This window comes from Momordica charantia (assembly GCF_013281855.1).
Source record: "Momordica charantia cultivar OHB3-1 chromosome 7 unlocalized genomic scaffold, Mcharantia_2.0 BLBB01000007.1, whole genome shotgun sequence".
NCBI classification, from domain to species: domain Eukaryota; kingdom Viridiplantae; phylum Streptophyta; class Magnoliopsida; order Cucurbitales; family Cucurbitaceae; genus Momordica; species Momordica charantia.
In genome coordinates this window covers 17,303,465-17,326,841 of record NW_028275165.1, presented here as the reverse complement: position 1 = coordinate 17,326,841, position 23,377 = coordinate 17,303,465, and the positions used below count along the sequence as shown (strand labels likewise).

Here is a 23,377-nt window from a genome sequence, read left to right as displayed (position 1 = left end):
AATATTGTTAAGAGATTGGTGAATTACTTGAGCTCGATTCTATTCAATTAAATAATCATGATATAATTAGTATAAATGTACCATTCCCACTTAATGATAACATCGTAAACATACTACAATCTCGAGAATGATGACATTTATTTAATTGTAAAATAGGATCATATATATCTTATGAATATATAATAAAAAAAATGTATCGCATATTTATATCTCAATGAACGAAAAGGTTTTACATTGACATTAAGTTCAATCAATAGTTTCAATATAAATAAAAATGTCAACAAAATTTATGAAATTGTCAATAAAAAAAAAAGATAAATTATAGTTTTATCCCTTGAGTTAAAAGTTATAAGTTTTCAAAACGTATGATTTAAGGTGTGTTTGAGAGTGATTTTGACATGATCGAGTCAATTTGGCATTATCAAAATTACTTCCATTTCCATTGATCATATTTGACAAATTAAAAAAAAAAAGTTTTAAGAAAATTTAAAATCACTTAAAATTAATTTTTAAGATATCGTGATTTTGAAAAATCCATTATACTTAAATCTGTTTTTTCAAAATCACTCGTTCTACTATCACTCCCAAACACATTCTTAGCTCTTAAACTCTCAAAATATGTTTTATCTATTCAGTATTTTGATAGTTAACTAGGTATATTTCTAAACTAAATACAAAAATATGTAATATTGTAATGCGAACTAAAATGATTTTTGAAATACATACTTTTATTGACATCTTCACAAAGTTGTGATCTCGATATTTTAATCGACGCTGACATTTAAATCGTTGCTCGTGACCCTGTTTGAAAGCAAAAGTCCTTTCATTTCAAGGCAATTCTTTCAGGCAATAGGGCCCTAAACCATCACTTTCTTCCATCCCCTTTTTCCTTAAGTGGTTGGGTTTTTGAGTCATTACATTATTTAAATGTGAAGCTTTTTGTTTGACAATTTCAAAGCTTTGAAAAACTTTGTGTCAAAATTGTGAGCTTAGTCTTATATTGCATCAAGTTTCCCATTTTTTTGTTCCCCTTCAAATGCTATTTCTTTCATTTCTTCCTCTCCAAGTATTATTCATTTAAAAATATTATATTTCATTTCAATTAAAGTTCCTTTTTTTTTCTTTTGGTATTTATTAAATTAATACCTTTGACGCAATTTTAAAAAATGCCACAAAAAAAGACTTGAAAATTTAGTGTTTTAAGAAGGGAAGAGTCGATATTCTACCCTAATTACACAAATACAGCTGTACCGCGCTGGTTTATCAAGTATTTTCTCGTAGTGAGACATAATTTCGATAATAAAGATAACTAAAATTCATGAAAGTCGAGTCCTAAACGGACTATAGAAAATCGTAGTTTGAAACAAAATCGATCAGAAGTAGAGGATTTTTTTCTTAATTCAACAAAATTTAAATCTATTTTTCACATATTTATTAAAATAAAAACAATTCAACGTTCTACTTTATAGATTAAATTATAAATTTAGTACTTTGATTCTGATGTTTATATAGAATTAAACTTTAAAACACTTTTCGAATTTTTAACAATCAAGCTCAAAAGGTATAATAAATAAAAGAATAGGTCAAAATTAAAAATGCTCGATAATTACCAAGTAATTTTTGTAGTTTTATATACGTTTATTTTATTTTATCTTTTAAAACTAAGATGATTATTTAATAATACCACTGGGAATATTCTGCATAATCAACATTAAAATTTTAATTATTAGACATTAAGTTAAGACACTATGTAACCTGGCAGTTCCATTAATGCGTTTTAATTGTTCTTATTAATTTATTTTCAAAAGAGGGGGAAAAATAATTAAGAGACGTGGTCTCACTCTAAAATCCAATTTATTGAAATTAAAATGTTAAATTACAGATTTAATAAGCTTTTGAACTTAGAAAAATGACCAGTTAATTTATTTTAGTTTATGATATGATTTGGTAGGATTGAAATTATATTAAGATAATATTTTGAAAAATTCCAACACAAATTTTTATACATGATAGAAATCACTCAATACAAAAATATATGGTATATTTCAAGAAATTTAATGAATGAAGTGTCATGCTAAAATTTTAATCGAAAAAACGAGGTAAAAATAAAAGTGGTCACTTTTTGAAATATCGAGACCAAAACGATATTTTGAAAGTACGTGAACTAAAATAAACAAAAAAAATTCAAAGCACATAAACCAAAATAGACGTTTTGAAAATATACTAACTACAATGAACTAGAGTCGAAACTACATTGACAAAAATAGTATTCTAACATTTCCTTTTCGAGCTCGACAAATGTACGATTGTGGAGGAGTTCGTGATTTATGTTGACAAATGTCAATAAGTCTATACAATTTTAATTTTGCGTTCAGTAAATTCTATTAAACACAGAATAAAAAGATTATATATTAAATTTGTAATTTAATTAATTAAAAATGAGAAAAAATTACGAAGAGAATTAAAATAAAGAAGTTATTCCATTGACGGCAGATGCCCTTCGCCCGTGCAAGTAATTAAAACCAACGCATACGAGAAAGGGTATTTTAGTAATTATGTAAGAAGTTAGGGGCATTATAGTAAAAGACCAGCTCCCTTCCCCACCAGAGTTGCTTTTTTGGGTTTCGAATTGATCAGAAATTTTCTCATACCATAAATTCTACGAACACGCCGCTCCCCTCTCTCTCTCCTCCGTTTCTCACTCCTCCCTCCTTCGCTCTCAAATCGTCCAGTTTTTCTCCGCAGAATTCGAAGATATAAGCGCAATAACCCACCATACGAAGAACAAGAAACGAATCTTATTTGGAAGTTTTACCAGGGGAGATTTTTTCCAATTTGATTTCGATTTCGATTTCGTTTATTTGGGTTTATTTCTTATGTAATGCATCAGAAGAAATCGGAAGTTCAGATCGGAAAAGAAAGCAGCGGCGTCTCTTCCGATTTCAATCCAACCCCTCCTCTGTTTTTCCCGTCTTCAATTTCGATTCATCAGAAACACCCACCGCAATCGCACTCGCAATCCCATCAATCGGAGCAATTGGTGGATCAATCTTTTGTTCCTTATACGTCTTTCACGACCCCTCAAATTCTTGTTGAAACCCCGCCGAATCATGACCCGATTGTTCCCTCGCCGTCGTCTTCTTCGTCTACTGCGCCTTATAAGAGACCCCTCTTGACCCATAATCACTCCTCTCTCACTAAATCACCGACTCTGTATCGTCTCCCTTCCACCCCTCAATTCAATTCCATCAATCCCTCTTTCTTTTCCGTCTCTTTGGCCGTTCGGAGTGCTGCTTTCCGGTTGCTCCGGCGGCTCAAGCAGCTTCGCCGGCTCCGCGTTCATTTGCGGTTGATTCTTTTGTTTTCTCTTCCGTTTTTCTATTTCTTGGTTTCCCATCCAACCCATTCTTTTTTCCTCGATTTCCTTTCGGCTTTTGCTTTCTCTTCTGCTTTATTGTTCTCTCTTAATCTCGCCGTCCCTCGGCTTCCTTCCATACGCTTGTTCCTCGCCCGCTCTTTCCCGGTGAAGCTCATTTCGTCGTCTTCAACAACTAGAACGCATGTGCCGGTTTTCTGGTCAATTGGGTCTCGGTCAAAATCCGAGAAGAGATTGAATTCCGGTTGTTGGGTTCAGGTCTACAGCGATGGGGACGTTTATGAAGGTGAGTTTCATAAGGGGAAGTGCTCAGGGAGTGGAGTTTATTATTACTATATGAGTGGTAGATATGAAGGAGATTGGGTTGATGGGAAGTATGATGGATATGGAGTTGAGACATGGGCCAAAGGAAGCCGATACCGTGGACAGTACAGGCAGGGCCTCCGGCATGGATTCGGGATGTATAGGTTTTACACCGGAGATGTTTACGCCGGCGAATGGTCCAACGGGCAGAGCCATGGGTGTGGAGTTCATACCTGCGATGATGGGAGCCGATTCGTCGGGGAATTCAAGTGGGGTGTCAAACATGGGCTTGGCCATTACCATTTCAGGTATCTGAGGTGTTTCTCAAAAGGTTTCTAACTCTTAAAATAGAATCCAATTACGCATTGCTGTTTTTCTCCAATAGTTTCCATCTTTCATAACTGTTTTATCAAATTATACAATATGCATTGGGTGTTGATTGAAATCTGTGAGTGAGTAAGTATCACTTGGATGAGTTGTGGCTTTCATGATGAGGTTTGTTTGGTCACTGAATGTTTACTGGATTGCTGAGGCTCTTATAAACAAAGATGTCTAATGGCAATGTTTCATTTAATTTGCTTCTAGTTTTTTTAGTTCCGGTCTTTAATCCCACACATTTGTTTAAACTTCAAATGAAGTGATAGGCATCAATATAGGTACTGCTGAGTGTTGCCTGCTTCGATTTGTAAAGGAACCACTTAAATGCATACATTTCTTCTTTCGGTTAGTTTGTGTTTTGAAGTAGGCGTGATATCATTGGCTGATTTACATGGACTTATTTGGTTTGAATATTAAATCCTAATTAATTTTCTATTATATTGACTTATTGAGGACCCACTCCTTCCATTATGCTCATGGCCCATGTTACCAATCTCTCTTTGGAGGTTTTGCCCACAACAAGGGCAGGTCTAGAAGACAACTAGGGTAATAAAATATTAAGGTTAGATGACAGGTTTGATCCTTTAACTTTCACGGTTTTATCCAATAGGTAATTTTGTATCTTATAGGTTCTTAAGTTTTAAAAAATGTTTACATAATATTGAAAGTTAGTCTATCAAACACTTTTTAAAGTTTAAGGATATATTAGATGCAACATTGGAACTAAACTTGTAATCTAATCCATTATTAAGTTTTTTTTTCACTTGGAGGCTTGAACCTAGGATCTAGGAGGGTATCTCCCAACATTTAAGGCCTTACCAGGCCAACCCCTTAGTTTATCGTGAACTGGGCTTTCGTTTGACCAAGAACACCTTGTGTAGGGGATTTGGATGTGACTGATAAGTGGTTCATGTCTTGAGATGAGTTAAAGTATTAGATAAACCACACTAAAAAAGTGCCCGATGAACACGGGACAAGAATGGACCTCAGTTTGATTTACTCCGGATTGTCTCTTGAGATAGTAGTGTTAGCTTTGGTAAGGATGTGTGCAGCTCTGTTCAGAATGTGCATATAGTTTAAGCTCTATTATCAGTCATTTATTGAAACATATTTCATATGCTGATAGACTTAGGATAATAGTTCTTCCGCCTAGAGCTGAGAAGACTTTCCCTTCATGTGCTGCATTGAAATTCGACCTTACAGGGCATCAGATACAACCTTTGTATGCTAACGTGTACATTTTATAGCAATCTTTGATCTTTTCTCACATCGTTATAGACTATAATCTTGCTCTTCCGTTGTTGTATACTGGTTCTTTGAAACTAATTTGATCTATCTTCCCTATTATATTGATATTGAAACTTCTTCAAAACTTTTAGAAATGGGGATACATATGCTGGTGAATATTTTGCGGACAAAATGCATGGATTTGGGGTCTATCAGTTTGCCAATGGACATCGGTATGAGGGGGCCTGGCACGAAGGCAGTAGGCAAGGACTTGGAATGTATACATATAGAAATGGAGAAACCCAATCCGGTCACTGGCACAACGGGATTCTCGACATTCCAAGCACTCAGAACTCCACTTATCCAGTATCCCCTGTTGCTGTTTACCATTCCAAAGTGCTGAATGCAGTGCAGGTAAAATTCTTCTTTCCTACAAGGTGTCGAGTCATCTCGTGTCATTCAGTCCTCTTCCATTCTTCTTCAATAGAGATGGTTTTCTGATTGCTTTATAATTTGCATTATCTACAGGAAGCAAGACGAGCAGCTGAGAAAGCCTACGATGTGGGCAAAGTGGATGAAAGGGTGAATCGGGCAGTAGCAGCGGCAAATAGATCGGCCAATGCAGCTAGAGTAGCAGCAGTCAAAGCAGTACAAAAGCAAATGCACCGTGGCAGAAACAACCACGACAACATTCCAGTTCCAATTGTCTGAGTTTGTCTGAATATCTGCAGGAGCAGTTCATCGGTTAATAACCTCGTAGGAAGGTTCGTCCAGTTTCTGTTCAGTTTCGTTTGTCTCGCCTTACTTTTTAGCTCGTGTGTTGAGAAGAGGGATTGGATATGGGAAACTGAAAAGGAGCTGAAATAGCTAGGATTGAACTGCATTAACATTGCCTAATGAGAGAGAGAGAGAGAGAGAGAGAGAGAGGATAAAATATGCATATGGTAAACTAATTTTACACTTTGTTCCATTTTTGTAAAGATGAGAGGAAAGGAAGGTAAGATGAAGGGAATGAAAATCAGTGCTGGAAATGGATGAAGGTGTCATCCCAAAAGCCATGTTGTATTTGTGTTTGTTGGAATTGTTCTTCTTCACTATCATAAAATTGTTTATAGGTTACACTATATCTGCCTCTTCTCTTTGCTTACAAATCTACCCATTATCTGTGAATGTAGCAATTTAGGTCCTGAGGTCCACCAGCGACGACCGGAAAATTTTTCATACAATCCCTATATATACTTGCTATGAAATCGAAAAAAATAACCGACATAACTGACTGAATCGAATTGGTTTCATCTGTTTAAACTATCTCTGTTGGTTAGTTTGGTTTGGTTTTTTTTCTTCTTAAATATAAAAATAGGTCTATGGATTTGATGGTCTGTTTGGTTTTAGTTTTGTTTTTCTTGGGAAAAAAATGGGGAGATAAAAGAGGTCGTTGGGCAGTTAGAATTATGTGACTTGTGATTCTGTGAAGGATGAATTAATTAACAAAAAGAAAAAGATAATTTTGAAAAAAAGGGATTTGAACTTCTAACCTGCAGAAAATGAGAGATAATTTATGGTTTAACGTTTAGCTATGCTGATATTGGTATGTTCTATCTTGCTTTAAAATTTGGCAGTGTCAAATTAAAATATAGAAAAATTATAATGGTCATCAATGTATAGGTAGCTTAATATCTATATTAATATATATGTTAGTTAATATCTATATTAGTTAATTTGGGCTAACGTTTCAAATTCTTTTTTTGGATAAATTGTACAAACCACCCTTAAACTATGTTAGTTGTAAAAATTTCACCCATAAATTTTCATTTGTAAAAATCAAACCCATTATAAATGAAAAATTAGGTTCCTAAACTTTTAATAGTAAAAATTAAACCTTTATTATACCAATAAACTTTAAATTCTAAAAATTACACCGAAAATTAATACTTTTCTCTGAGAAATAAACAAATAAGTTAAAAAGCAACAATTCACATTGAAGTTAATTAATTACTTTAATCGATGGTTGTCTGATTTCTAATGATGATTCCAACTAGTTGCAGAATCTTCCTTAATTTGAGGGTGAATTTTAAAACAGAGTCACTATATTTTTTTTTTAATTTGAGAGTTTAATTTTTACCGATTAAAAGTTTATGATCCAATTTTTTCATTTTTTTTATTTAAGGGTTTAATTTCTGCTATTAAAAGTTTTTTAGTATAATATTTTCCTTTTTAAAAAAATTTACGAGTTTAATTTTTACTATTGAAAATTTATGGGTAAAATTGTAACTATCACCATAGTTTAGGGTGATTTTTGCAATTTACCCTTCTTTTTTATTCCTGTTTTGAGTTATTGTTTTTTTCCCTCAAAACATAGATAAAATTGTTATTTAATCTAAAAAATAAAATTTTATATTTGAACTCAATACTTACAATCAAAAGATAGGTGTCTTGAAGTTGCATATGGATTATGTTTCTGTTTTTCTTAATAACATTAAAAAAAAAACAGTGTCCAAATGCATTTTTTTAATGGAAGAAGAACTCAAAAAGCAATCTCTCATCTTCATATTTGTTATACTAAAAAAAATATTTAATAAAGAAGTTACTGGTTTTAAAAAAATTGCCATTTTTATATTTATTTTCTTTTTAAAATAATGTTATATTTTCAATTACTTTCATCCCTCAGAACAACTTAAGAAAAATAGCTTTTAAAAAACATTTATTCAAAATTTTTTTTTTTTGAGAAAGCAAAAGATTGCTTTGTTTTGTTTCAAACTTAACTTCCAAGTAATCTCAAATCATATCGCAAAGTATTATCTTAATCGTATTTAATCAGGAAATTTTAATATTTTTGTTAATACAAGTGTTATTAAATCAAAATTAATTAATAATTAGTTTTTTTCCTCGTATACCTTTGGTTATATAAAATTAGGGCACATGTGAAGGACTACTTTTGAATTGTAAGCTATCATAATCACAAGTAAGAGTGTGTTTAGGAGTGAGGATAGAATTAATAATTTTGAAAAAAGAATATTGAGGATGTGTTTGAGCGTGATTAAAATCACTTCCATTTTCCATTGATTTGTTTGGTTAATTTTAGGAAAACATAAAATCACTTAAAATTGATTTTGAATGTACCATTTGGTGATAATTTTAGAAAATCAATTATTCTTAAATCTCAACCTTAAAATCAATGGAAAATGAATTGATTTTGACAATGACAAAAGTGTATGCACCATTTGATATTAATTATTTTGTTTTTTATTTTACGTTTTTGAAAATTAACCTTACAAATACATTTTTTACCTATTTATTTATTCGTCTTGTTATCTATATTTTTTCAAACGCTTTGAAATCAAAGTCAAGTTTTGAAAAAAGTACGCTTTTAAAAACTTATTTTGTTGTTTAAAATTCAACCTAGATTTTGAAAGTGTTTTTTAAAAATTAGGCAACAAAATACATGAACATATAGGTAAAAGTAATATTTATAAGCTTAATTTTCAAAACTAAAAAATAAAAAATAAAATACTTATCAAAACGTACCTAAACTCTAAAAAAATTTAGAACTACAATATTGACTATAAAAAAATAATTTAAAGTCCAATAACATATGTTTCATAATGTTGACAACAGGAGGGAGGGTACTTTTTTTAACGAAAACTTATCAGAATTTTAAAATTATAGTACTTATTCAAATTCAAGGTAAAGATTGTAATATTTATTAGGTTAAAAGTATAATTAGATGAGTCAACACGAGCTTAATTTGACTGGTGATACTTGTGTCTGATTAAAAGGTAAAAAGAGCGCATTAGATGAAATTGAAATTTAGAGTGGAAATTGATATATTTTACGGTAAAAATTGAATCTTTTTCTATTGGGCCTATTGGGCCTATTGGGCTTTTCTATTGCAGCCCTAAAGTCGGGCAAATAACGATTTTTAGGTTCCTTTAGCCACTCCTATAAAACCAATAAACGACCAGAGCCTTCGTCCAGCCGCGAAGGGAAGTTCTCAAGATTTCTAGGGTTTCTGCTCTCTCCCACTAATTCGCCAAAATGGTAATCCCTTTGCCTATTGTTCATAATTTGGTTTGAATTTCATCTTCATGTTCGTAACCGGAAAATCCTTTGATATTATGTTTTATATTCATGGTTTTCTTCGACGTTTGGTTTTATTTTTTCTGTTAAGCGGTCAAATTAATTCTGTTTCCAGCAAAACTTGAAGAGATTAGATTAATGTAAGATTTCATGAATGTGGTTGACCGATTTTTCAATTTGGCGCGATGGTTTTCGTATTTTCTCAGCCTTGTTAATATAAAAAATGCAGTTCCCTTATTTAGATGTTTGTAGGATATTGGTTTTTTGCAATGTGTACCAAACTTTGTTATTTGATTTAGCATCTAGAAGATTTATGCTAATGCTGTAGTAAATCATTAAACATGATCGATCCTGTTCTACATTTTGATTCTTTAATTGACTCTGATATTGTTATTCAAACTAATAAAAATAATCTTTTCAATTCATCCAGTTAGTGTTGGTTATTTTGTAGGAATGATAAATCCGAGATCAAACGTGTCTTTTGGACTTAGATTTAATTGGGTTCGGTTACTAATTGAATTGGAGTCTATTTGTTAGTTCGGACTCCTTTCGATGGGCTGGTTTTTTGTATGCCCTTGTAGCTTCTTTCAGCTTTCTCAATGAAAGCTTGACTTCTCATTAAAAAAGAAGCCGGATTTTATATAGGTACCGTGCATTTTCGCTCATCCTCCTTTTGAACCCAGAGTTTGAGCTGTTAACATTGTCTAGCTAGAAGATTACATCCTTCCTAAAGACTTTTTTGTTGTTGTAGATTATGTTTTCTGTCTTGAACTCATAAATGGAGATTTAGGAATCACAGGATGCAATTTTTTTCATCATGTTTGTAGATTCTTCTTTTCTTTTTATGGTTGGATGCCTAACTTTCACGTCACCTTTTTTGATGTTGTGTAGACAAAGAGAACTAAGAAGGCTGGCATTGTTGGCAAGTACGGTATGTGCTTCTTTCATACATATTACTACTATACGATTGAGAGAATTTGGTTGAAGATTTTCATAGTGGAGAATATCCCGATGATTGCACTGAGAAGGATAAAGAGATATTTTATTAATTTATTCCAAATTTGCATTAGTTCTCATATATCATTGAGCCATTTTCTAGTATGTTTGCTGAAAACCCCCATCCCAGCCTCCACCTTCAGAAGAAAAAATTGTTCTCTTTCTGTTAAAACTTTATCCTGACTCTTGTTCCCTTCTTATCATTATTACAAACATGTTAAATTGCTTTCTTGATTACAGGCACTCGATATGGTGCTAGTTTGAGGAAACAAATCAAGAAGATGGAAGTAAGTCAGCACAGCAAGTACTTCTGCGAGTTTTGCGGAAAGGTATTCTAATTTTTAAATGAATTTCCTTGCATTTTTCGTGACTGAAGGTCATTTGAATCTGGGAATTTGAAATATTTGAACAATATATGTATCCTTTCAGTATGCCGTAAAGAGGAAGGCGGTCGGAATATGGGGCTGCAAAGATTGTGGTAAAGTGAAAGCAGGAGGCGCTTACACCTTGAAGTAAGGACATCTGAATTTCTCTCGATTTTCTTTTCTGTCATCAAGTTTTCCTCAATGTTTTAATTTCATTATGCAGTACTGCAAGTGCCGTCACTGTGAGGAGTACCATAAGAAGGTTGAGGGAGCAGACAGAGAGCTAAATTACCTGCTAGATTTGTCATTCCATGTTTCAATGAGATTGAGCGGAATGATTTTGTCGAGGTACTTGAATTGTCTTTAATTTCATACATTTTGGCCGAATTTGTATCTTCTCTTCAAACAAAAGTTCTGAAATTAATCGGTTTGTTGAAACTATCATTGACTTGAATGAATGAGGGATATTTATTTTACGAGTTCGAATTTCAGTTTAATATTTATTATAAGCTAGTAATTCTCTATATATTGTAGCTGAGGTGGTGGTTGTTTATGTTTTGATTCCTTATCGTAAATCTCTCCAACCCAACCTAACTCAACCCGTCGCATGGATCAAACCTCTGGATGTGTGTGAAGTGTTGATGGTTTACAAATCTGGTTTGAAGATTGAATTGATTATTCGATTGATCAAAATTGAATAGATTGATATATTTTTGGTCTAAAATTATGAAATTTGAATTTTGATTGACAGTATATTTTTGGCTTGTACCCTGCTTAATGGTTTTATCATTTATGAATGAATTTGTGTCGATACAATTTTTTTTTAATGAAAAGATACAATTCATCTTGAATATGAAATTAATTTGAAATAATAATTTTCTTTTAAAGAAAATTGTAAAAGCTATTGAACTATAGTGATTGTTACAATAAGGATCAATTTGTCCTACAAATTTACTCTCTTTTTACTCTTTTTTTCAAATGGGTCTATTCAATTTTCAGAAACTATAAGTTGCTTTTAGGGCGATATGGCCGTAGAATTGCTTTCAAGATTTCTATGTATTTTCAAAAGAAGAAGTGCAACTAAATCTCTCACCACAATTTGTTCCTATTTTTTGTTTTTTTCTTATTGAAGAAAAATATAATGGGTAGTTCTAACCTCAAGAAACTTGTTTTGGGCCTCAATTTTTTCACTAGTTAATTATATAATTTTAAATTTTAAATTTTTTATTTTTGAACAATAGTTTTAAATTTTTATTAGAATCTTACAAAAATCTGGTTAAAATGTGAGAATGTTGTAATTAGATGGTATTTGTTCATTTTAGAGGAGGAAAATTCGCAATCTCTATAATCATTTTTATTTATTGTGTTGTATTTTGCAAAAGAAAAGAGAGAGAAAAGGGCAATTTAGACGTAAAAGAAAAAGGAAGAAAAGGAACACCAACTTTCGATGAATGGCAATAGCAAACAACAGGAGAATTTGTCTCTAACGTCTTCTTATGTTTCCTTTTATTATATCACTAATTACTTCTACATCTCTCTCTTCCTAATTTACCTATATATATATATATATAATATTTTTTTTTCCATTTCAAATTAAGGTTTGGATTAGGCCAAATTATCGTATTCATTTCAAATAGTTTGTACTCGATTTCAATTTAGTTCTTAATAATTTTCAAATTTGTCTTTAAATATTCTTATGCATTAAAGTTTCCCTTTAAATGTCTATGGACGTGTTAGGTGGATTTCTCATCTTTTATAATAATAAAAAAAACATAACCGCATTTGTAATTAAAAGAACATAAACATGTTTCCTAACAATTTATTGCTTATTGATCTCTAGAATATTATATTACAAAAAGTAAGTTTTATCTATGTTTTAGAAAAAGAGAATGGACTAATTCAAACCAAAAAAAAGAAACCGAAAACATTAAACTTTAATTTGTTATCAAAAGTTTTAGAAGAAACAAGAAGATTAGTAAATGACTGTTAATTAATCAAAAAATTTCGATGGAGTTCCTCTTGAATTTCTATGTGGTCCAGCATTATATAGAGAAGTGGATCACATAGAAATTATATAAAATTAGAAAATTCATTTGTTTATATGTTATTAGACAACGTGTGAAATCGGGAAGTTTTGAGGCAAATCATATAGATTAAGTTTGGATTTTTAAAAATCATTTTATTATTTAACCAAACATTTTTTATTATTAGGAAAGGGAAAAACAAAGGCGGTGGGAATTTGGGTAATAAAACAGTTGCATTTTGGGATAGGATTAGTTTGGATTAGCTGATTGCATGGACAACCCACCCAAATGTGGGCCCCACTTAAGGATATTATCTACTTCTTGATTATTGTATGGTTTACAAACAACGCTCTTACCTTCTTCGGAAGTTTTTTAGTACACTTCGAGAGTTCCTATTAAAGTAATGTCAAAGCGAATATAGTTCAATAGTGATTGGTCGGTGTGAATTCGATATCTCAACCCCACATATTATAATAGAAAAAATACATATTTAAGTAATATATATTACTTTATTTTATGAGTCTCACGTCTTTCTTAAATCTTCCTTCCCTCTTACTTCTTTGTTCTCTTTTTGATCGAGATACTTCTTGCTCAGCGTAGACAAATAAAATTTCACAATGATTGCAAGTTCTTCCGATTTTGTATTAACAAAAAAAGAAAAGTCAAGTCTTGGAAGTTTAAGTGAAAGTTTATTGTAATAATTCTATGAGAAACAATTTTTTTTTTTATCTAGGAGTCGGTGATCCTTTGACCTTTTTTGTCTCTATGCCTAGGAGGTATGCACACTGTCCCCATACTCCTTTGGGTCCCTACCGACGCTGGGGTGCGAAAGCATGGGGAGTGAACGGGATTAGATACCCTGGTAGTACATGTCGTACGATGAGTGTTCGCCCTTGGTCTACGCAGATCAGGGACCCAGCTAACGTGTGAAACACTCCGCCTGAGGACTACGGTCGTAAGACCAAAACTCAAAGGAATTGACGGGACCTGCAACTTGGAAAAATAGAGTTTTGAGAGAGTTGCTTTGCTTTGATCCTGACATCTTCGGAAAAAAAAAGGTAAGATCTTTTCCCTTACTTAGGAAAGAGGATAACTCCATAAACTTTTAGGTCAAGCCCGTTACCATATACACCCCCTCACAACTTCACATAATCATGATTTGAACCCTCATCCTCTAACTATTTTTACTTTCCCGGCTCTTTATTACATTTAAATAAAATATATCATGTTTAAGTTAGCGAACAAATTTAAAAGTAGCACATGTTAGATATCACAATGACAATTTTTTAAAAAAATATTCAGCTCAATTGAATTTACGTATCATGTAGCTGTGAAGGTAATTCAAACATAACTCAACACCTACATGCATCAACCATCAATAATCTCTCTTATTTAATTTACATTTTTTGTTATTACTCTGAAAGTTACATTTTGTAATTTTTTTTTTTTTTGAATGGCATTATTCCTAAAATTATGGAAAAAAAAAAGAAGAAGAAGAAGAAGAATGGCATATTAGTAATTATAGAGAAAAAGGTGAGGGAAAAAACAGAAAGCGAAGGGAGTAGAGTGACAGTACAGATCACGCAGCTCTGTATCAGAAAATACGGAGATTATGAGTGGGCCCCACCGACGGGAATCTCACTAACAAACTCTCTCTCTCTCCTCTCTTTCTCTCTCCTCCCCCTCAACAGAACTTTACTTACACAACAAGCAACCATTCCGCCATGGCCAGTTCTTCTTCTTCTCTCCCATCCCTATATATAAAATCGCCATTTCTCCTTCACTACAAATTTTTCTTCCTCAATTTCCCATTCAACTTCATTCCCTGAAAAACCCTAGAGCCGTTTCTTCTGCTCTGCTGCGGATTTGGGAGACTCCATGGCCGTTTGAGGGATTATTCTGGTTTGTTTTGCTTTGTTCTTCTTCATCCGTGTAGGTTTCTTTTTTTAGGGTTTCTTTTTGTTCTGACATGTTTGGTTGTTTTGATTTTGGATTGGTTTAATATAATGGCAGAAGAAGGAGCAGAGTTTCGGTACGAAAAAGTAAGATGTATGAAGAAACTGGCTGTTCTGATCCTAACTCCATGTCAGCGGAAGCTGTACGAGAAGTTTCAGAAAATGGGTTTCCACAAACCATGGTGCATATCGCCGCTTTGCCTTCGTTTCCTCCGCCGCTCATCGCCGGTGGTAGCCAGGAAAATGACGCCGGGTTTGAAGAGAATCTCAATCTTTCCATGGAGGAGCTCTCCTATCACCACCGCGGCGGTGGCGGTGGCGATGCCATGGAACTTGAGTTTCAGCAGCAATCGGCCGCGGCTGTGGGGTTTGATAACAGCACTCATGATGGTGGGATTAACATTATTAACCCCAATTTTGCTCAAGATCAAGGGACTGGTGATTCGAATCGGATGGTGTGTTTTGATCAGTCCAATTGGGTTGGGAATCAAATTCAAGAAATGGGATTAGGGTTTAATCATCACCATCATCAGATTCAATCTCAAGAGCAGCAGCAATTTCCTGATTCCGCCATGGCCGCCTACAGTACTCAAGCTCCGGACCTCTTGAACTTCTTCAACCTGCCGGCGGCCAGATGCTCGAATTCCTCCCCTGTTCTTCCCAATTCCTCCATCTCCTTCTCCAATCTCCACTCCTCCGCCATGGGAGGCTTTCTCACAGACCTTCCCGCCGGCGGGGTCGACAGTGGAAACCCATCTTCGACCTCGCTCTCTATACTGTACGATCCTCTGTTCCACCTGAATCTGCCGCCGCAGCCGCCATTGTTTAGGGAGCTGTTTCATTCTCTGCCACACGGGTACGGTCTGCCTGCGGCGAGTTCCAGAGGGCGGGGAGGGAGCCTGTTCCCGGAGGGAGAGATGGAGAGAGAGGGAACCGCCGGCGTTTATGAGGACGGCGACGGGAGTGGAGTTTTGGAGTTCACAAGGGATATGGCGGATTGTATGGGGAAAGGGAGAGATGGGAAAATGACCAAACATTTTGCCACTGAACGACAGAGGAGAGTTCAATTGAATGACAAATACAAAGCTCTAAGGAGTTTGGTTCCTAACCCTACTAAGGTTTACATAATATTTCTTCACTTAAATTCATCGCTGTTTTTTGAACTTTGATTTTGATTTTGCTTTCTGGGTGTGGCTGAATCAACCTCTAATTCATCTCTCTATGAACTGCCAGTCTTTTTCCTCTATTTCCTTTGATCTTGGACAAGAAACTAGACTGATTAGTTCACTATTTTTCACATAAATTTTCTTTCTGGGTGTGGCTGAATTAAGCAATTTCTCTCTTATCTACCCACCATCTTTCTCTCTCTTTGATCTCAAAGAACAAATTGGACTGTTCATAAGGGAGGATATAACTTTAATTTGCTTTCTGAGTTTGGATAAATCAAACTCTCTCTCTCTGACCCACCATTTTTCTTCTCTCTCCCTTCACATATAGATAGAAAAATACTTGACATTTACCATCAGCACCCCTTTTTTGTTTACTACCATCAAAATTTTGATAAAGATAGATAAATGCAGAAAAAGCAATATTGTTTATATTTTTCAAAACTGTCCAATTTTTATTGGTGATCAAAACAAAATGAGTGCCGATCGATAAGCAGTTGGATAGGCCGTCGAATGGCTTCGTACTTTTAAGTTCCTAGGTTGATTTAGATTATGCTATATTTTGTGTAAAATTGCATTTGAAAATGCATTTTCTTTGTGAAAACCACAGACTGATAGAGCATCCATAGTGGGGGACGCCATAGAGTACATAAAAGAGCTTCTGAGAACAGTGAAGGAACTGAAGCTTCTGGTGGAGAAGAAGAGGTGCAGCAGGGAGAGGAGCAAGAGGCACCGGACGACGGCGGAGGAGGAGGGGGGCGGGGCGTGGGACGTAGAGAGCTCGAACGGGAAGGCGGTGGCGGCGGAGGCTGCAGGTGCAGAGGACCAGAGCTACAACTTGAGGAGCTCGTGGCTGCAGAGGAAGACCAAAGACACAGAAGTAGATGTGAGAATAATTGACGATGAAGTGACCATAAAACTTGTTCAACGCAAACTCAACTGCTTGTTGATTGTCTCCAAATTGCTCGACGACCTTCACCTTGATCTCCACCATGTCGCCGGCGGCCACATCGGCGATTACTACAGCTTCTTGTTCAATACCAAGGTAATTCTATTTCTAACTACAATCTTTTCTTTTTTTTGTTTGGTAGAACGTTAAGGATCCCGAAAAGAACAATAGACCTGGGTTACTCTTAAATACTCATTTCTTTCGTTAAAATACAATAAAAATATTTAGGTGCTTCTTAGTCATATCGGATGAATTTAGGTACCGACGAGTATTTTTCTACTAACCACCATTAAAAATTTGATAATGGTAAGATGCATGAAATACTTATTCACCTGATCATCTATTTTTAATTAAAAATTTTAGCCAATAAAAATACTGATAGGGACTGAAAATAGTAAAAAATCTAGTCACCATACATATTTTCTTTGAGAAGTTTGAGACATGATCACCTTTATGTCCTTCCCTTGGAGGGAGGTTTTTTATTTTATTTTATTTTTATTTTTATTTTCTTTTAGATGGTGATTATTTTAATTTTAGGATTTATTGGAAGTACAATAATTAAATTTATTTATTTATTTATATTTTTTTTGTACATAAATTTGTTTATTTAAAAGTATAGGAACTTAATTACGTAGAGTAAATCTCAAATACAAGGACAAAAAAATTGAATTTTAACTGGTTTATTTTAAATAGAGAAAGGATGATATCTTTCTTTGTTTCCCCTTCAAACCTTAAGGCTTCAAAGTTCTAAAAAATGGGTCCCATGAAGCATTTTTAAATTTTCTTCAACAGTTTGCTTTATTTGTTTTACCATAAAAATGTTTTCAAAATTTTGATTTTTATTTGGTAATCATATCTTTGTCCATTCATATTTTGGATTGGTAGTTTCTTTTAGTTTTTATTACACGATAAATATGAGGACACGTGGGAGATGCTTTAACAATAAAGCTATGTTTAAATTAGCTTTGAAATTCTTCTTTCTTCTTTTGAGTTCAACAAAATGTACGAGTTAAGATTCGAACTTCTGATCGTTTAGTCGAGAATACATGTCTTAACCAGTAGAATTTTAATTAGCACGAGAAGTTTGCTAAATTTATGATATCTACTACTAATTAGTCATGAAATGATACAACAATAATCTAAGTTTTGTGTATTTTTGGATGATAATTTGGATCAGATATATGAAGGTTCATCAGTGTATGCAAGCGCCATAGCCAGCAAGGTGATAGAGGCAGTGGACAGACACCCACACCAATAGCTATTAGGTTTGATGATTTTACATTCCTACCCTCCTAATTCTTCATTTCTTTATCTTTAACTTAACTACTCTTTTTTTTTTCTAAATAAAAACACAAACTCTTTAATTCCAACAACTTTTAATTTAATTTCCCATCTTCACTCTTCACTTACATATATTACATCACACAATCTCTCTCTCCCTCTCTCTCTCTCTCTCTTAGTTGTTGCTTAATTCTAGTTTGAACCTCAAAGTTTGGGACTTTTTTTTCCCTAATATTTCAATGCTCAAAATAATGAATTTCAATCTTCTACTTACAACATTGGATCTGTTTGATTATATGAAACTCTACAAGTAGTTTTGATTGTGTCCTCTATGGATCGTTGACATTATAATGTTAAGGTCGAGTTAAATTTGAGACGGATAGTTGGTTTAGGTGGTTAGATTGGACATGTTGAAAGTAAGGTAAAGTACGTGTTACCTCTAAGAGGGTAATAATATCTTATCCACCTATTTTTAGAAAATTTGTTGTAAACATATATTTCCTAAATGTAAGCTAGATATGTATAAATCTCTTGATTTAAGGGAAGCTCATGCATTGATTAAACCTTTGATAAAGCTAAAAAAAAGTAGTGAGGAAACAAAGCAAGATGGAAAATAATTCTTGGACCATGTATTCTAGTTTAGAACAAGTCTACCAACGATTTGTCATGGTCGTATTGTCATGTATCATTTAACATTAAGAATATTTCTTTTTCATTTTTAAAAAATTACAAGTTTGGTCTCTAAAATTTAAAAGTTGTATTTAACAAGTCTCTGAACTTAGAAAAAAACTTCTAATAAACTTGTAAACTTTCAATTTTATGTCTAATAGATCTTTGATCTATAAAACGTTTTTTAAAATACAAGAACATATTAGACACATAAGAGGACGTTGAGGATCCTATTAAATACAAAATTCAATTTTTGTATCTAATAGGTCTGTGAATTAAAAAAAAAAAATTGAAGACTTATTTATTATAAAATTGAAAGTTCAAGAACTTATTAGATACAATATTGAAAGTTTATGAATTTATTACTCACTCAGCGACATGTTAGCGACCTATTAAACACCTTTTAAATTTTATGAACTGAACTTGTAATCTAAAGAGAATTGGAATTGGAATTTTTGAACCCCCGATAGGTTCCTTGTACGCTAATTATCTCTTAGAGAAAAAATTCAGACCGAGTTCGAGCGATATTTTAACCGAGCCAAGAAATTATAGGTCCCTCCTGATCGAGAAGATTCTGAACAAAAAAGATAATATCTCAGGATAGAAGAAGTAGAATACCATGGTAATTCTTTTATACTTCAGATGAAGTCTCCAACTCCTATGTCACAATCAAAGTGAATGGAACAAAAGCAAATGTCTACAGTTAAATGGTAAAAAAAAATTAAAAAAATATCATCTTGGGCACTAAATATCTCATGGTAGAATATGTACATATATCAGAGTAATTCTTTTATACCTGAAAGGCAAGAATCCATTGCCATTTGGAAGGAACTTACCTGAATTCAGTCATTTTTTTTATACGGAGATGTAAAAATAATTAAATAAATACATCTTTCATAATATTCCTCAGTTTTCGACACTGCCAAGCCAAAAAAATGCAGGTTATATTCTCTAAATAACAACACTATGGTATTCATTCCACTATGTAACATTTTTTTAATAATTGAGAGTCATAACTTGCTCCCCTATACTTGGGGTGCCCGCACCTGCCCCAAGGTCCAGATTCAAGAGACATCAAAGTTTTTTTTGTATCAAGCTGATTCGAAGGTTCGATCTTAAAACCTCAAAGCATGTATGACCAAACCCCTCGAGGGTCATTCCACTATGTAACTAAAACCCAATAAAACAATAATTACTCCTAAAAAGGACCATTTAGATCTAAATAATGTAGGAATTAAGATATGCTGTTTGAGCTTGAATCATAAAAATTGGATGGAGAAACAACTCAAATAAGGAAATGAAAGGAGACAGGAAAGAATATTGTTATTTCATTTCTTTGCTAATGAATATATAACAACAGAACTATTCAAAAATCAAGCAAACAGGAAACAAGAGTAAAAGTCAGTTGTCTCCTTTCCCCTGAGCTCCTCCTAATAATTGACTTTATATGTGGCCCCAAATGCAGAGTAAGAAGCTTACCACATACAAAAAGGAAGGCCAAAACAGGCAGCCATATAAGATTGTTTGTAGCAGTAATATTACCTGTTTTTGGAGGCAACCACTGAGTATTCTCTGTTACTTTCCCTATAATTTTAGCAGCCCATCTCCAGTAAGTTTGTTGCTGTTCCCATGCCCCTATCCACCATGATAATGGAAAAATCTTCTACTACCATTATTACAATGTAATATTTCCAACAAATAAAATTTCAAGACACCGAATTCCAGAAAAAGAGAGGTGAAAAAAAAAACCTTTTGAGTTTGCAGTAAAAAGTTTGGATTGCATAGGTTTCGAAACTCTCTTACATTTTTTCATTTTGGTTCCATTCTTATACTTTCAAATGTTTTTGTTTTCATCTCTAAACTTTACACAATTTGTTTTAATGATTGTTGCTAAAATCTCCATATTAGATATAATATAATTTTGGAGTAGTATCATGCAGAGTTGAATTCTAAGCTACCATGTATTGAATTCAACATCAAACTCAGAAATAGGTGGCCAAAGAATTTTGTCAAATACACTACAGTTAACCACAACAATCTAAACAGCTATTTATGAAAGTTTGATGACTAAAACAAAACATTTGAAAGTAAAAAGGGCCAAACATATATTATAACAGAACCCAATAGCTAAATTGTAGAAATGTGGCCCAAGAGCAAGCACAAGTATGAATCACTCAGAAACTCACTAGTGAAATAGACAAAAGAGCCTTTGCAAAAATAAAGAAATTGACAAAACAGAAGAAGAAAGAGTTACTCATTGAATATATTTGGGAATTTCTCCCTTTCTTAAAAGGGAGAGAGAGTACTCAGCAGTATCAATGAGGTCTTCAATATTGTGAAGAGATCGTTCTTCAGAAGCAAGCAAGAAAATGCCACGAACTTCTGCCTTCTTTGCTAACCTTGCTGCGAAGCTGAGAGGCAACATTGGGGAGTTGAGGCTCCTCAATATTTGGCGATAAAGTGATAGAACGCGCCCTCTGTTCCTCGCTAAATCCTCTGCTGTTGCCCATATCATACCTTTCGCCATTTCTCACACTGGAAATAAAAAGTAAGAAAACTCAAGACGTCAGAACCTATGTAATGTCATTTTCCTGTCAAATTAACATTGATGGTCACCTGTTAGGACCTTATCTAACCCGTGGGCTCAAATTTCTTGATGAATGGTGATTTGACCGTTGCCAATCAGAGGTCAAGTTCTTGGTGGCATTTCATCAAACAGGTGGTGCCCATGTCACTGATCTAGCCGAACCTCTCTCAAGCTTCAGTAATTACTACTCGTTTCATCAGTAGGAGAAACAACGCAAGAATACAAATTAGAGCGATGCCAAATTCTTAAAGATTTTGGGAATTTATCGAGGATCAAAACACCAAGCCAACCACAGTGTATTCCCATTCACAAGATTAGCAGTAAAAACTAAAAAGAAATTAAGGATATGGGCTTTTTGCTTACCTTGGCGTGCGGAAGAATGCGATGCCGAAGAAGCACTGGGCGAGCGGATCCACGAATGAAGAAGGATGACAATGGAGTTACCCAGAGCGGAGAGCCTCAGGAGGTACCCTTTTTTTCTTTCTTCTTTTTAAAATTAAATTGAATTTAATTATTTATTTTCAACTCCATTACAAATTTAGTCATAAACTTACGAACTCAGTTTTTAAATTTAAAAATGTCTCATAAGCCTTTTGGATTCTCAATTTTATTTAAATATTTTTAAAATGCAAACCTATTATAGACACAAAATTAAAAGGTCAAATTTAAAATTTTTGTGTGAATAAGCTCCATAGTATTAAAAAAACAAGTTAAAATACTATTTTGATTCTCGTACTTTTATTTTACTTTTAATCTTATTCTGAAATGTAACTATGATTTTATATTAAATCATTTTGATATTTATAGAATTTGTGCTAAAATTTTGTAAATAAGAATCAAATGACACTGACCAAAACAAACTTTTTAAAAGTATATTGACTAAAATGAATAAAAGTTGAAAATACAGCTACTAAAATAGTATTAAGAATTCAAGAATCACGATATACTTTTAAGGTGAATTACTTGTTATTTGACCTAAATTTTAACTTCACACTTTTAATTTTATTAAATTAAACTTTTTGACTAAATAACAAGGTTAGTATTTCTAATTAGTTAAATTCTCATTTCTCAAAGATTTATGGTTATCTACCATCTAAACACTTGTTCACCAGTTTGATTTTGTGCACTAGTTTGAATATTTTTATGATTATGTTTACACAAAATTTCTTTTTAATATAACAATACAAATGTACAAAGGGATTTTAAGATTTGCATTAATGCTGTTTAAATGGAGCAAAATTTTCACAGATATTCTTCAAAATTGAAGAACTCAAATATCAATATTAGAGAAGAACTTTTTTTTAAAGGAAAAGAACATGAAATGTTGTAAAAATAATTAAGTATGTCTACTTAAAATATAAACAAAGAAGATCATTCAACACTAATCAAACATGTATATATATTCCTCTCTCGATCGAGAAATACATATGAATCACAAACAAACAAAGTCAATCCGAGTCCTTAACCTACCTATTTCCTCTCATGTTTGTAGTATCTAAGTTGCAAACAATATCAATCTCATGATGCTTAAAATTTTATGGTAATTTTCCTTTGTAGATCATCACATTTACTCACCTTTTTTGCTCCTCCCCGTTTATTGTTGCAAAAATATGTACCAATCCATGGTTCGACGTTCCTCGGCCCATCACGGTACAACAATCTTTGGGAATCACAATGTAGTTGACCCCTCAAATGCATGTTTGAAATCTATCTGCTTCTGTTCGAAATACATTGTTCCAACCCAATACTACGAAGACGAGATGGAGGGACTTAATGGCAATTCACTTTCCCTAGGGCACTTTTCATGATTGTTTCCTCCATTGGTATTTGAATCCATACCCTCTTCCCTGGTTGTTCCGAAATGCACCCGACGCTTCCCGCCGCCGGGAGAATCACAATTTGGAGATTCTGCCCCCGATGGATTGGCAGCGGGCGGCGCCCGATTGGTAGAGGAATTGAAGGCATTGAATCGAGGAGGCTGAGGCTGAGCAGCGGGTTTGAAGCAATGATACAAATAAACAAGA

General features: G+C 33.5%; 4 protein-coding genes across 5 annotated transcripts; 3 read left to right on the top strand and 1 right to left on the bottom strand.

Moving 5' to 3' along the window:
- Positions 1–2,644: 2,644 nt before the first annotated feature.
- On the top strand, positions 2,645–6,408 carry LOC111022798 (uncharacterized). Its single transcript, XM_022300059.2, has 3 exons — positions 2,645–3,987; positions 5,437–5,698; positions 5,813–6,408. The coding sequence occupies exons 1-3, from the start codon at positions 2,882–2,884 to the stop codon at positions 5,993–5,995; spliced, it is 1,551 nt and encodes a 516-aa protein (XP_022155751.1). The 5' UTR covers positions 2,645–2,881; the 3' UTR covers positions 5,996–6,408.
- A 2,791-nt stretch (positions 6,409–9,199) lies between these two features.
- On the top strand, positions 9,200–11,198 carry LOC111022797 (large ribosomal subunit protein eL43). Its single transcript, XM_022300058.2, has 5 exons — positions 9,200–9,322; positions 10,253–10,292; positions 10,598–10,686; positions 10,787–10,869; positions 10,946–11,198. The coding sequence occupies exons 1-5, from the start codon at positions 9,320–9,322 to the stop codon at positions 11,007–11,009; spliced, it is 279 nt and encodes a 92-aa protein (XP_022155750.1). The 5' UTR covers positions 9,200–9,319; the 3' UTR covers positions 11,010–11,198.
- A 3,180-nt stretch (positions 11,199–14,378) lies between these two features.
- On the top strand, positions 14,379–18,221 carry LOC111022828 (transcription factor bHLH91). Its single transcript, XM_022300101.2, has 4 exons — positions 14,379–14,648; positions 14,760–15,819; positions 16,478–16,912; positions 17,994–18,221. Exons 2-4 carry the CDS (start codon positions 14,794–14,796, stop codon positions 18,072–18,074), a joined length of 1,542 nt encoding a protein of 513 aa, XP_022155793.1. The 5' UTR covers positions 14,379–14,648; positions 14,760–14,793; the 3' UTR covers positions 18,075–18,221.
- A 2,283-nt stretch (positions 18,222–20,504) lies between these two features.
- Positions 20,505–22,072, bottom strand: LOC111022772 (COMPLEX 1 LYR-like protein). Of its 2 annotated transcripts, none has more exons than XM_022300018.2 (3): positions 21,717–22,072; positions 21,383–21,537; positions 20,505–21,301 (listed from the first exon to the last, which is right to left on the bottom strand). In XM_022300018.2, the coding sequence occupies exon 3, from the start codon at positions 21,291–21,293 to the stop codon at positions 21,021–21,023; it is 273 nt and encodes a 90-aa protein (XP_022155710.1). In that variant the 5' UTR covers positions 21,294–21,301; positions 21,383–21,537; positions 21,717–22,072; the 3' UTR covers positions 20,505–21,020. The 2 variants fall into 2 exon arrangements, with proteins under 2 accessions (XP_022155710.1, XP_022155709.1); XM_022300017.2 differs by having other exon boundaries at positions 21,393–21,537; positions 21,717–22,053.
- Positions 22,073–23,377: the final 1,305 nt, after the last annotated feature.

What these genes read in the sequence shown, in the direction of transcription:
- LOC111022798 (XM_022300059.2), top strand. Translation starts at nt 2,882, where the DNA reads ATGCATCAGAAGAAATCGGAAGTTCAGATCGGAAAAGAAAGCAGCGGC. An exon ending in CTTGGCCATTACCATTTCAG is followed by an intron (nt 3,988 to 5,436) that starts GTATCTGAGGTG and finishes CAAAACTTTTAG; the next exon opens with AAATGGGGATACATATGCTG. An exon ending in AAGTGCTGAATGCAGTGCAG is followed by an intron (nt 5,699 to 5,812) that starts GTAAAATTCTTC and finishes CATTATCTACAG; the next exon opens with GAAGCAAGACGAGCAGCTGA.
- LOC111022797 (XM_022300058.2), top strand. An exon ending in TCTGCGAGTTTTGCGGAAAG is followed by an intron (nt 10,687 to 10,786) that starts GTATTCTAATTT and finishes GTATCCTTTCAG; the next exon opens with TATGCCGTAAAGAGGAAGGC. An exon ending in GGAGGCGCTTACACCTTGAA is followed by an intron (nt 10,870 to 10,945) that starts GTAAGGACATCT and finishes TTCATTATGCAG; the next exon opens with TACTGCAAGTGCCGTCACTG.
- LOC111022772 (XM_022300018.2), bottom strand. Translation starts at nt 21,293, where the DNA reads ATGGCGAAAGGTATGATATGGGCAACAGCAGAGGATTTAGCGAGGAAC.
- LOC111022828 (XM_022300101.2), top strand. Translation starts at nt 14,794, where the DNA reads ATGTATGAAGAAACTGGCTGTTCTGATCCTAACTCCATGTCAGCGGAA. An exon ending in TGGTTCCTAACCCTACTAAG is followed by an intron (nt 15,820 to 16,477) that starts GTTTACATAATA and finishes TGAAAACCACAG; the next exon opens with ACTGATAGAGCATCCATAGT. An exon ending in GCTTCTTGTTCAATACCAAG is followed by an intron (nt 16,913 to 17,993) that starts GTAATTCTATTT and finishes AATTTGGATCAG; the next exon opens with ATATATGAAGGTTCATCAGT.